Genomic DNA, 13,283 nt, shown 5'->3' on the forward strand with positions numbered 1-13,283 from the left:
AGTGGTGGGAAGTGATGCGAGCACAACGAATAAAACGTGAAGCATCAAAGACGATCACATGCACAATAGACAATTAATGTCCCTGTGCAGCCCCATATGCCTTTGTGGGTAAGCAATGACATTAAAAATAATACATGCTGACTGGGCTACCCTTCTGCTAAGACTTAGCAGTGCTATGGTACTATGTGTTTTGAAACTCTGATAACACCTTTCAATAATGTAATACTTTCCTGCTATGCTATCTACTTTAAATTAGTTGCACTGTTGAATTCTGAAACATTTCCGATCTCTCACCAACAGCATCGAAATCCTGCAGTGAGGAGTACCGTCGCATGCCTCCACCCAAACCCAAACGCAACCCCAACACCCAGCTCAGCACATCCTTTGACGAGTCTTACATTCAAAAACACGGCAGCAAAGCTAAGTCAGCCTCTCTGCCGCGTCAACACAAAAAGAAGTCGGCATCTCAGAATCAAAGCCCTGCCCCCGACACTGATGATGAGGCGGAGCCGGTTTATATAGAAATGGTGGGGAACATCTTACGAGACTTTAGTCGAATTGCCGGCGCTAATGGCGATGAGGAGGATGACCAAGGTGAAAGTGTGTATGAGGAGATGAAATATCCTGCCTTCGACGATTTATCTTCATCTTTAGACCACTTACAGTCACGATGGGAGCAATGTCCCAGTGCTTTGGTGCCGGAAGTCGAACTAACACGACCCACCACTCCACGTGGTTCACTGTGTGACATTCCCGCCCCATTCCCGAATCTGCTTTCCCATCGACCTCCTCTATTAGTATTTCCACCTGCACCAGCCCAGTGTTCCCCCAACTCTGACGAATCCCCTCTTACTCCATTAGATGTCACCAAACTGCCCATGTTGGAGAATGTCGGATATGGGAAACCTGGTGCATCCCCAACTAGTGCCGAGCCTGGACCACCGATGGAGGTGCAGCAGGTGTCTGCTAAACACCACCACCACCATCATCATCATCATAAGAAGTCTGCAGAGACTAAGGAGCAGCATACAATCACAGCATCAGGACGATCATCTGCTCCTCCTCTGCCATCTGCACTTTATAAAAGTGGCGGGTCATCCACGGCACACGGTTATCCAAGGAGCCACTCCGCCTGCCCGTCCCCTGTCAGTATGGGTCGCGCATTAACGCCACTTACCTTGAAGCGCCCCCCGCCGTACGACGCTCTCATGACCGGGACAATTCCTCGCAGTGCATCTGGAGTTCCATATGGATCACGTGAAAGTGGACGGCTCTCGAATTCCTCCAGTGTGTATGGAGGGTCCATGCAAAACGTTTCCACTGCTTCGGGTTCAAGCTCAGGGTCGGGAGGTCGAGGCAGTCGTACACCGACCAGTCCTTTGGATGAACTCAGCAACTTGTTCTCTTCCGGACGTAACATGTTGAAGAAAGGTTCTGGAAACCGCAAGAGTAAGGAGTCCGCAAATGGTGAGTGAAAATGTTATAATTGATCTAAACGTGCTACCAAAAACTAAGTTTGGGGTCGGTAAGTCTTATATTGTCATCAAAGCTGCATTTATTTTATCAAAAATACTGTAAGTAGTAATATTGGTCAATATTATTACCATTCAAAGTAACTGTTTTCTATTTTAATATATTTTAAAATGTAATTTATTCCTGTGATGACAAAGCTGAATTTTTGAGCAGCTATTTCTGCAGTATTCAGTGTCACATGATCCTTCAGAAATCATTCTAATATGCTGATTTAATTTATTATTTGATTTTATTTATTCAAAAGATTGTATTCAATTAGATTCAAATGTATAGTAAATATAACTCTTTTGTAACATTATAAATGTATTTTCTTAAAAAAAAAACAAAAAAAAAAACTTCTGATCGAGAACTTGACAGGTTTTAGAAGTCTTTAAATTGCCATTAAATTATCAAGATTTTTTTTTTTTTTACAACTATATGCATTGGTTAATAATGGGTTCAGTATAATAAAATAATTTGTTGTGCATTTCTCCCATTGTTTACATATTGTTCACCTCTCCCATAATGAAGAAAACTTATCCGTCATTGTCTCATGTAAAATAAAAATAAAAATTCTGGCCTACAGTGAGACATTTACAATGGAAGTGATTGAGGCCACAATATTAATGTTCAAATGCCCGCAGTTTCAAAAGAATAGCAATTCTAATATGCAAGTTAACATGATTTTTGTGTGTGTGTGAAAAAAACAAACAAAAAACCATAAACCCTAAAATACTTGTAAAATGAGGATAAAACCATTACAGCTCAAATAACACAGGTTTTTGACAGAAGAATATTATAATAATAAATTTTAGGCTTTGTGTCTCAATGAAACTTAGATTTTTTTTTTTTTTTTTTTAAGAAAAGGAAGACCTACTCAAAATGGTTTGTGTTAAACTGTGTTATTTTATACTACAAATACTGTCTTGAATATGTCGGAAATGTTCCATAGATTTCAGCCATTTAACTGTTATATGTGAAAATACTTGTCAGCCTATTAATATCAGTGCAAGTAGAAAATAAGCAAACTAAAATTCTATGCCTTTTAATTAATTAGATCCACAGATGTTAATCCTGGCAAACGCTGGAACCGAAGGGTTAACTGTAAGATATCTGGGGGCGATTGGTAGCCATCTCATTTACAACTTCAAAGTGAGGGATGTTGTCTCACAGAGCAAAGCCTGATTGGGTTTAAAGAGCGTGTGTAATCGTCTTGAGAGCTGCAGCTATAAGGACTTTTTTCCAGACTGTTATTTTTCCCGTGGGTGGAGAAGAGATTGCATTCATGTCCTTTTTCCACAGTCCACTTCCATCACTCCAGGTGTGTCTGTGTGCAACCGTGTGTTTGAGCCCTTTCACAGATTAAAAATTGAACGATCAACCCACACACAGACTGTGAAACATGCTCATAATGTATGGGGCAGAGGAACAAGACAATGACCCAGATTCTTCCACCCCAAACAGAGCCTATTTATATCAAAACCACTGTTTAACGTAAAGGTTGCCAGATTGTTTTGCAAAGAGTTGTTGAATGCCTTTCTCAGAGCCTTTCAAATCTTGATTTAATTTTTTTTTAATGGATTCATTCTGAAATACTTCAGATTAACAAGTCAAGGCTATCCTGTTAAACCGTCTATGCACACAAAACGCACACATTTGTTATTATTTTTCATAGCTTCATAAGAAGCTAAACTTAAATTCACCTTAATATAATAAGGCATATACACCACACAGGTACACACACACACACACACACACACACACAGACTGAAGCAGGTCAGTCTGTCTATCACAGTCAATTTTACGCTACCCAGTCCAGCAGAGACACACAAACACACAGACTGCTCCTGTCAGTAGGTCTTCTACGGATCTGTGATTTGGGCTTGGTGCCTGACAGAGTGTAGAGGTGTGTGAGATTAACAGGCTGTCTGCATTAGTGTGTGTGTGTGTGTGCATGTGTGTTTGTGCGTGTGTGTGTGTGTTTCCCTGACACACAGAAAGAAAAGCCAGAGAGTGAAGAATCTGTCACAGTGATCCGAAACACACCAGAATCTCATTCTCGTTTACAGCTCAACATCAGTTTACTAAGATTCACGGCTGTGGCCACATGTGAGATTATGATCAGAAAGCACTCATCCATATTTAGATTTGATCTTATAATTGAATTAAAAACCTTGCAGATATTTTATCTATCTATCTATCTATCTATCTATCTATCTATCTATCTATCTATCTATCTATCTATCTATCTATCTATCTATCTATCTATCTATACACACATAAACACACACACACACATACTTGTGAATATATTATATATTACAGTTTGTTTTTTATATATTTATACATGCAATTTTTTCTTGTGATGAAAAAATTAATTTTCAGCAGCCATTAGTCTTCAGTGTAACATTTGTTTTGTAAAATCATTAGAATATAGTGATATGTTCATCGAGAAACATTTCTTATTAGTGTTAAAAAAAGTTTTACATTTAAAAAAATAATAATAAATACATTTCAGGATTATACTATGGAATTGGAAGTTCAAAAGAACAGCTATTCAAATATAATATTTATATATTTTGATACAAAAAAAATGTGTTTTAATAATTTTACAATTTGTTATATCATAAATGTATTTACGGTCACTTTTAATCATTTGAATGTAGTATATTCACTGAATAAAAGCATTTCTTTCTTTCTTATTTTCTTTCTATATAGTCTCACACACACACACACAAACATATATATTATGCATAATCATTTATTATCTGCATTTATCAGATTTGTTTAATTATAAAGATTAGTAATCTTTTAATGATCATAGAGCTATCAGTCATAATATTAAAACAATTATTGATTAAATCTGACAAAATGTCTATGGCAGTGCCTGTTTAGTATTCAAATAATCAGATTATTATTGATTGAATAAACCTTCTTCCTTCTCTAAAGATCCTTTAATGAAAGTTACCAAGTCAGTCTTACTTCAACTTAACGCTGTAAATAGGTATTTTCAGATCTACCCATTAAGGGATAAAACAATCAGTGACTTAGCTCTTCCTGTTCAGGGCAGTTATCCTGGTCCAAATCCTGTCCAAATCCACCTCCATTCGGCACCAGAAAGACATACAGAGTCTGAACATGTGCCAGTGTCAAGTGGCACGCAATGAAGTTTGTGCAATAATCTGTTTTAAAGAACAGTCAAATTTAAATGTGATATGAGTTTGTTTTTATTATGCCCTACAGTGCCCATAAATAGTTCTATTAACAGACAGCAGTCTCCAGTTATGCCTAAATGTATGCAGCTGTATTTAAATGTAATAGGGCTTTTCCAGAAGCATCAAATAGCTTAATAGTTTCTAAAATTATGTGTCTGAGTAACTTCACATACTCTAAGGTTACATTAGCATATGCTAATAATGATCCAACACATTTAATATATGGCTCTGAGGTTGGCATAAATTAGCATAATTTAAAGGCACATAACTGCTTACGTTATGCCCTGCTGTGACATAGAGAGCTGATCTGAGTAACATGAACATAATGGCAGATCAGTTAGCTGTCAGGCTGAAAACAGAGAATATGACTGAAAAGAAATTCTTATCAAGATCTTCCAAGAATGTTTCATTAAACAGAGACAAACTACTTCCAGTATTACACTTTCCATTATGACATAATTTCATTCGGGCAGCTTCAAAGCTCATTACATCACCGTTTTCTGTTACTTCTAATGTGCCTTTCTGTCAAGTTTTAATCCAAGCAAGCTTGTTGTTTTAATCCAAGCCACTGCATGTTGATATGATACATGCTGAAGAAGTTCTAGGAAGGCTTATGCATGTGTAAAGCATAATTATGCATAGTTGTGCATGAGCTTTTGCAGATTTTCTATTTATTTTAATTCCATACCTCCACAACTTTCTATCACTTCCACAGCAACTTGTCCTGGTAGCAGTTTCATTCACATTTATAGAAGCCTTTTTTACCTCACTGTAAAAAATAAATTAACTAAATAAAGGGTAAATGCAACTTCACAAACTTCAAAACTTTTTTCTCCCAGGTGTAACTTTATGTCACAATTGCTACTTTGGTTTCTCATAATTGCGAGTTTATATCTCACATTGTGACTTTGCATCTAGCAATGAAGCTTTAAACTTCACTAATACAAATTAGCTTGTTGTATTTTTTACTCTTGAGACTGAAAAAAAATACTCCTCTGTTTCTCCCCACCTTTGGGCTTGATTGCAACAAATCCATTAAGCTAAGAAATCCATTAGCTGTAATTACAAACAAATTATAGCTAAATGTTAAGCAAGAGGTTTTTGTGCAATCGGCTGCTGACCTTTAGATCCCAAAACAAGAATTGACCTGGGAGACAAACTACAACTTGTTTCTTGTTTGGCTCCTGCTGTGCCTAGTCTTGTTTCAGGGGTGTTGTTTGTGTCCATTTCCTCTGAGTGCCAAAAGGTATTTGGCATGGCATTTCACTCTAACTGGATGAGGAGAACATGTTCCTATGTTGGCTGCTGTTAGTCGAGAAGCTTTGTAGAACAATCTGACCCTGTGAACACTAACAAGAACACAGTCCTGCCAGCACACACACACACACACACACCTAAAATTTCCTCTGCTAATGTACTCACATTCTCTCTCTCTCTCTATCTCTCTCACACACACACACACACACACACACACACAGATACAACACTGATGTCACTTTCGTTTCATACACCCATAAGTGTCAGACAATATAGCTAAAAACACGTCTAAAAGGGTGATACAGACACACATTCAGATACACTTGCCAGCTGAAATAATAGAAAAGCTTTCATCTGTTAGTAAAGCAATTTCAATAATGTCTCCAGAACCAGAGAAAGATGTGATAAATGTGACTGCTAATGGATCCCCTGTGAGGGAAGAGAGATTAGGAGAGGAAAGGAATGGAAAAAAATACAAAGATAAAGGGATTGACTGCATGAAAGATGAAAAAATGAAGGATAATAACAAAGAAATGTTGTTTGGGCATAGGTAAATGTGTAAAACATCTGTAATTTAGTATCTCAAAATTCTGCACACACATACTGCAGAAATAGAGATGAGATAATAAGTTGTCTCTTTGTCTCTTTTGTGACACCTAGAGGTAATATATATGTACTGCAGCATTATTATAAATTAAAGCACTCATAAGTGCATCTGCAAAATCATTCTCATAAAAACAGACAACTGAAGACTTATACAGCACACTGAAATCTCTACCTCCTTTTCTCTCTTCAAGGTGAAAGTAAAGGCAGAAGTGACAGCAGGGACAGAGCCCATCGCAGCTCTTCCCCGAAATCACAGGATTGGGAAACGCCCACAGGACAATCAGCCACGCCCACAGCCACGCCCAGTCACTTTGGCCGCTCCTCCATTAGCCCGACCACCATGCTTGGAGGTCCGTCCTGTCCATAAAAAAACGAATAAGGATGTTAATTTTAGACATTTAGTTAACATAGATTAATTGTTCAACATATTCTCGTACATTTTAGATACAAAAGTCGGGTGTAAACTTGGTCGCTCTGCATCTACATCAGGAGTCCCATCCCCTGTGGGAACGCCTCAGAGACATGCCCCCGATGCCTCCGCCCATCCATGCGGGACTCCGTTCCAGGTACAACCCCCTTATTCCTCAGAATGAGCGAGCAATGGCATGCGTGTGGAGTTCGGTTCCTGTCTCCGTGTCTGTTGGCAATGCCTTCATGTCTTTGACCTTTGACCCAACAGCTTCATGTACATCCTATTCTGTCTGCTGCTCTGTTTCCTTTGGCTCACGGCATTCATCGTCTGTCTATGTAGATGCGTATGTGTGTGTTGTTTGTGTTTAGTCCAGATTAGGGCTGCCTTCCCATCATGCTTTGAAGAGGCTCTCACATTTAATTTGTGCTCTGTGAGTTTATGCCAAGAGATCCACAATCAGGGTTTTATTTATCAGACAGTTTAAGCTCTTGAGAGAAGGTTCAACTGATCTGAATCTGAATGAGAGCCTCTTCAGAGCTGCGGCGGACAGCTTTACTCTCGACCAGCAGCATCATTAGTCGGTTCAGTCTCTATCACAATGATTCAGACGTTCCTCAGATGTACAGACATCAAACACAGCTAGTTATGCCATGAAATGGGTCAAACTAATTCTTAATAGCCAAAACCGAAGCATAGACATTATTATGACTTATTTACAAAATTGAATGAAGTGTTGACAATTTGATTCACATTTTCCTCAAAATACCCTAGGACCTATGACACTGCTTGAAAATCACTCATAGAACGGACTAAACGGCCATAAACAAGCACAGTAAATTCAGTATATACATATAATTATATTAAAGCTGTCAAATTATTCAATTATTCAATTGAATTTATTTTATTCTGTTGAGCTTGAAAAAAATGAGATCATACACTAAAGGTATGCATATCCTAAGACTCACTAAGACTTTATTTGATCAAAAATACAGTAAAGATATTGTGAAATATTGTTTAAATTTAAAATAAATGCTTTCTATTTTATCACATGTTATTTCTGTGATGGAGAAGCTGTATTTTCAGCAGTTTTTCAGTGTCATGTGATTCTTCCAAACTTATTCTAATATGATGATTTGGTCCTCAAAAACATTTCTCACTATGATTAATGTTGAAAACAGTTGTGCGGTTTAATATTTTTGCAGAAATACTGATACATTTTTTCTGTGATGTAATAGAATGTTTACAAGAACAGTTTTTATTTGAAGTAGAAATCTTGTCTTTACTGTCACTTTTGATCAATTTAATGCATCTTCGTTGAATAAAAGTATTATTTAATTAATTTAAAAATCTTTTCAAATTTTTTTTTGAAAGGTAGTTTAATTGAATTTTTAGTTTTATTGTTTACTTTACAAAGGTTTACTTGCTTTAAAAGAAAGAGCCATGAGTAAGGTGCAACTGTCAATAAAAAAGTGCAGCAGTTTCTATTCAGTGGTTAAATTTAAACAAACAGCTGGTTGATGTGTGTACATATGTATCCAGACATTGTATTTATATCAGTGTCACATGTCAAATTCTCTCTCCTGTTTTTCTATGTGGCCTTATTTGAACAGGTTTTAAGCGCTATTGTATTATGTACAAAAATCCTGTAATAATGATTATGTTTTCCACCACGTAAATTCACTTTCACAGAGACTGGGGCATCGGTAAACCAATACACACTTTTTATAGTACAACTGATGAAAGCTGCTGAAAAAAAAGAAACACACTCTTTTATAGGAACAGTAATATACCATACAAAACAGATATGTCATACACAAATCACACAATATACCATATAGCCATACAATTTCACTCAGAATATTATAACATAAAGAAAACACATTTAGTATGTTGTCTGATCTACTCTCACTCCCCAGTTATGTTTAATTGTTAGTGACTGTGATTGAACTAACCCAAATAAATCTAAAAAGAGAGAGATGAAACTAACCCCAACAAGACATAAAATAAAACCTTGTCAAAATAATGTCTTCTCCTTCTCCACGTCCACTGTACTTTCTATCTGTCTGCTGCTTCTTTCTTCAAAAGCACAAACGTGTACTGTACGTGTATGTGTGCGTGTGTGTGTGTCTGTGTGTGTGTGTGTGTGTGTGCATGTCTGAAGTACTGAATATGCTCTGTTACAAAACCTAAAACCTCATTTTATTTTCATTAACTCTATTAACGCCTCCTAAAAACATTGTATCGCCCAAAATTGAACGCAGTATTGCATGTATCGCTATTATAAATAACCTCAAAACTATGATAATTTAATAGTATTTATAAACAAATATAGTATTATTATTTAGAAATATATTTTTTATTTTTAGATTTCCATTTTATTTATATAAAAAGCATTAATTATTTTTATTTTAGTTTTAGTCATTTTAATTTCAACTGTCAGTTAATTGCCAAAGCAAGTGTAATTTTTGTGTAAAGGTTTTAATGTTATTTATTTTATTTCAGCTTTACTTCAGTTACTAAAAATTTTTTTTAATAATTTGTTAACAATAACAACAAAGCCTCAAATAGTAATTAAAAATAACTTTTTTTTTAGCTTATATTAACATCAAACACTCATAATATTTATTAAAAAAAATTATATTATTATTTTGAATTAGTGCATTTTCACTGTTTTCAAAAAATGTATATTTCTATGTTATTTTTATTTCAGTTTAAGTTACTTTACTACATTAAAATTAAACTAAATGAATATGAAAAACCTGCATTATAAATATATATATATTTTTCTCTCTCCAAGTAATGAGTTGCTGCCCATATGTATCCAAATCACTCACTTATTATTTACATGACATTTAGAGTGCTCTCTTAGAAGGCAGCTCCCTAGGTATTGAAACAGAACTATGGTTGCTCATGCAATTGTGTTTTGTTTATAGAAGTGTTTTATTTTGTGTTTGTACAGGTGCATGGTTTTATAGTGTGTACACAATTTAACTGTGTGTGTGTTTGTGTGTGTGTGTGTGTGTGTGTGTGTGTGTGTGTGTGTGTGAGAGAGAGAGAGAGAGGTCATTAAACTGAACAGCAATACATTCTGACTGCTCTGACTTGCATAAGACATTAATTATTAAACACATCCTTTATTATTAAAAGAACACTGAACGCCTTCACCCATAAAACTAAGGCTTTCAAAATTAAAGACAGCTCTGCAAACACCAACTTTATGTCACCCTTGCCACCCATTAGATGCCCCCAATGCCCTGGGCATGTGGGGACAGCACCATGATGGAGACGATCGAGAAGAAACGTCATCTGTGCAAGGAGATAAAAGCCAGACAGAGACCTTCAGACAAAGCCCTGTGCAAACAGGACAGCATGCCCATCCTGCCCAGCTGGAAGAAGACCAACGGGGGCAAGAAATTTGGGCCCCCTCCGTATTCCACCCAAACCACTGTCTTTTGGGACACTGCTATATAAATGGTGACCAGCGAACTACAGCCATGGAGACAAATATTGGTTGACAGCTAGAAGAAAGAAGGACCATGCAAAATACACAGTGAAGGATTATCAAATCTCCCTGGTTTCCTATAACTGTTTATATTTGATATTTTTATATTGGAGATAACTGTCTTAATATTAAATATAATTAGAGGTTTTATAAAGAGGAATCGTCCAAATGGGATCTAAGAGTGAATAATACCCATGAGATGATATTTGTCCTCTTGGAAATGGTATTTCTATTTATTTTCTATCTTTTTTGGGGGGGTGTTTCTATATTAGGCACTCATCCGTGTGTCTGGGGAAATAATCTTTAATGTGTGGTGAAATATGTGCAGTGAGTCCATTGAGAAAACACGTTGATTTTGATGCCTATGCATTTGGTTAGATGGCATGAACGGCGCTTTTGTTCATTGTCCGTTTTTCATATGGAGAGTTTATTTGAAAATAATATATTTTTTGGTGTCTGTATTTTAAATGTTGGATCGTGAGGTGTCAGGCGTTTTTTTTTAATGATTATTTATTTTTCTTCTGGGCTGCACTTGAAGGTGATCGGCTGGATTTTGAGATATTAGTTGGGTCTGATTAGTCGAAGTAGATTATGAGATCATTGGGTTGGAGATTGGGCAGTTGGTCAGATATTGAGCATAGAGTCAGATAAACTGAGGGCACGTTCTGTTTAGTGAGGTCAGCTGGTGCATTCAATTGTGAGCACTGTAAACTCACAGACACACACTGATATCAGCTGCTTTATGGAATAACATTTGGTGCTGTTCAACAACTTTTCTTGAATGTTCAGTCTTAACAGCTACATGACATCTGCATGGGCGGTTTGCATATATTCAATAGGTTTGCAAATGATCAGGGACTGGATGATGGAAATTCATTAATCTGGTCCTCTACCATGTCAGAAAACATCTCGAATACAGACACTGTCCTTTTATGAAGCACTATGCAGACATACTGTCAGTTTACATGCTCATATACCACTGCGACACGAGTCGGGGCAGGAAATATGGTACTGAGAAGGCTAAGAAAGAAAAGACCAGGCATCGAGTCTGCTTAGATGCTGTGCATCAAGACTACATCCATAGCTTTACCAAGCAATCAAAGAGCCATGCTGGTGCATTATGTGAACTAGTTATCATAAGAGTTTGCCCAATAGAAAGCCAAGCACGGTCTTAAAGGGGGGGTGAAATGCTATTTCATGCATACTGAGTTTTTTACACTGTTAAAGAGTTGGATTCCCATGCTAAACATGGACAAAGTTTCAAAAATTAAGTTGTACGTTTGAAGGAGTATTTTTGTTCCCAAAATACTTCTTCCGGTTTGTCACAAGTTTCGGAAAGTTTTTTTCGAGTATGGCTCTGTGTGACGTTAAATGGAGCAGAATTTCCTTATATGGGTCCTAAGGGCACTTCTGCTGGAAGAGCGCACGCTCCCGTAGAGCACAGCACTGAGAGCACAACAGACATTCCCTGATCAGAGCGAGAGCGCCGCGAAATGTCACAAAAGAAGTGTGTTTTTGGTTGCCAGGGCAAGACAACCCTGCACAGATTACCAAAAAAAAAAAAAAAAACAGCATTAAGGGACCAGTGGATGGAGTTTATTTTACAGAGCATCAACGGAGTTGTGTAAGTGTTTTTGTTTGTTACCTGCATTTCAAAGATGCTTGTTTTACAAACAAGGCCCAGTTTGACGACGGATTTGCACATAGTTTATTTCTTAAGGATGATGCAATCCCAACGAAAAAGGGCCACGATCGTGTGTTGGAACCGCAGGCAGTGAGTAAAACTGCTTCAAATATCTCTGCCTCCTTGTTAGTGCGTCCCCTCCCATGCCAGAGACCCGGGTTCGAGCCCCGCTCGGAGCGAGTCATTGCTGCTTGGGATCTGATTTTGGATCATAAATATACGCTGAATCTGACTGTTAGCCATGGTTTGTTTTGGTTTGTTTTTCCTCACGGTGACGGTAATGTCACAGCTTCCAAACGCTCTCAACACAAAAGCCTACTGGCGCTCGTGATTCTTTAGCTCCGCCCACACGTTACGCCTCCAGCCGGTCGTGTTCTTCCGGGAAAAATCGGTACAGACTATCTTTCTCTTATGAATATAATAAAACTAAAGACTTTTTGGAGTTATGAAGGATGCAGTACTACTCTATAAGTACTCAAGATTAACAAGATATTGAGTGAAAACGAGCATTTCACCCCCCCTTTAACATGGCAGGAGAGTAAATGCCTTTCTTTGTGTCTGTCTGGAATCAGATGAAACAATTTGAGGCAAGAAACAAACTAAATGCATGTAGACATAGACATAGAAATGCATGTTTTTTGCTGAACTATCCCTTTAGTCACTGGAGGGTCGAGAAAACTGAATGTGGATGGCTTAAGAGAAAGACAGGGTTCACAGTGCTCTTTTAAGTGTTCATTTATCACTAAATGATGATGATGTGGAATAGCCAATGAGCAATGGTGTCATTTAGCATTTCTCTGGCTTTGCCGTCAGTAAGGGACCAATGCAGATGTTTAACTGGCAATTAAAAATGGCAACACAAACTCTGTTTTATGCTATACTGTACAGTGTTTGCCATGGAGACACTGTGCTCTTTAGTTCTTTGCACTGCTGTGGGCGGGACTGTGATGTCATGCTGAAGTTCTGATTAATGTCTGCTCAGCTGTGATCAAGCCACACCCCTAAAGATGGGGCCGGTTGTTTGGAGCCCCTCCCCTCACTGCCATCCCCATCGTACAGTCGCACATCTCAACCAGCTTATTTAACACATATTAA

The 13,283-nt window shown here is 37.4% G+C and overlaps 1 protein-coding gene across 1 annotated transcript in view; it reads left to right on the top strand.

Annotated features, from left to right (window-relative positions):
* LOC128028968 (neuronal tyrosine-phosphorylated phosphoinositide-3-kinase adapter 2-like) overlaps positions 1 to 12,407 on the top strand; it is a 31,877-nt gene extending 19,470 nt beyond the window's left edge. The window contains exons 4-7 of the mRNA XM_052616380.1: positions 301 to 1,467; positions 6,782 to 6,940; positions 7,035 to 7,156; positions 10,243 to 12,407. Of these exons, the coding sequence (XP_052472340.1) occupies positions 301 to 1,467; positions 6,782 to 6,940; positions 7,035 to 7,156; positions 10,243 to 10,473 (1,679 nt within the window). The 3' untranslated portion in view covers positions 10,474 to 12,407. The remainder of the gene's footprint in view (positions 1 to 300; positions 1,468 to 6,781; positions 6,941 to 7,034; positions 7,157 to 10,242) is intronic.
* Positions 12,408 to 13,283: the final 876 nt, after the last annotated feature.

This window comes from Carassius gibelio, chromosome A15 (assembly GCF_023724105.1).
Source record: "Carassius gibelio isolate Cgi1373 ecotype wild population from Czech Republic chromosome A15, carGib1.2-hapl.c, whole genome shotgun sequence".
NCBI lineage: Eukaryota > Metazoa > Chordata > Actinopteri > Cypriniformes > Cyprinidae > Carassius > Carassius gibelio.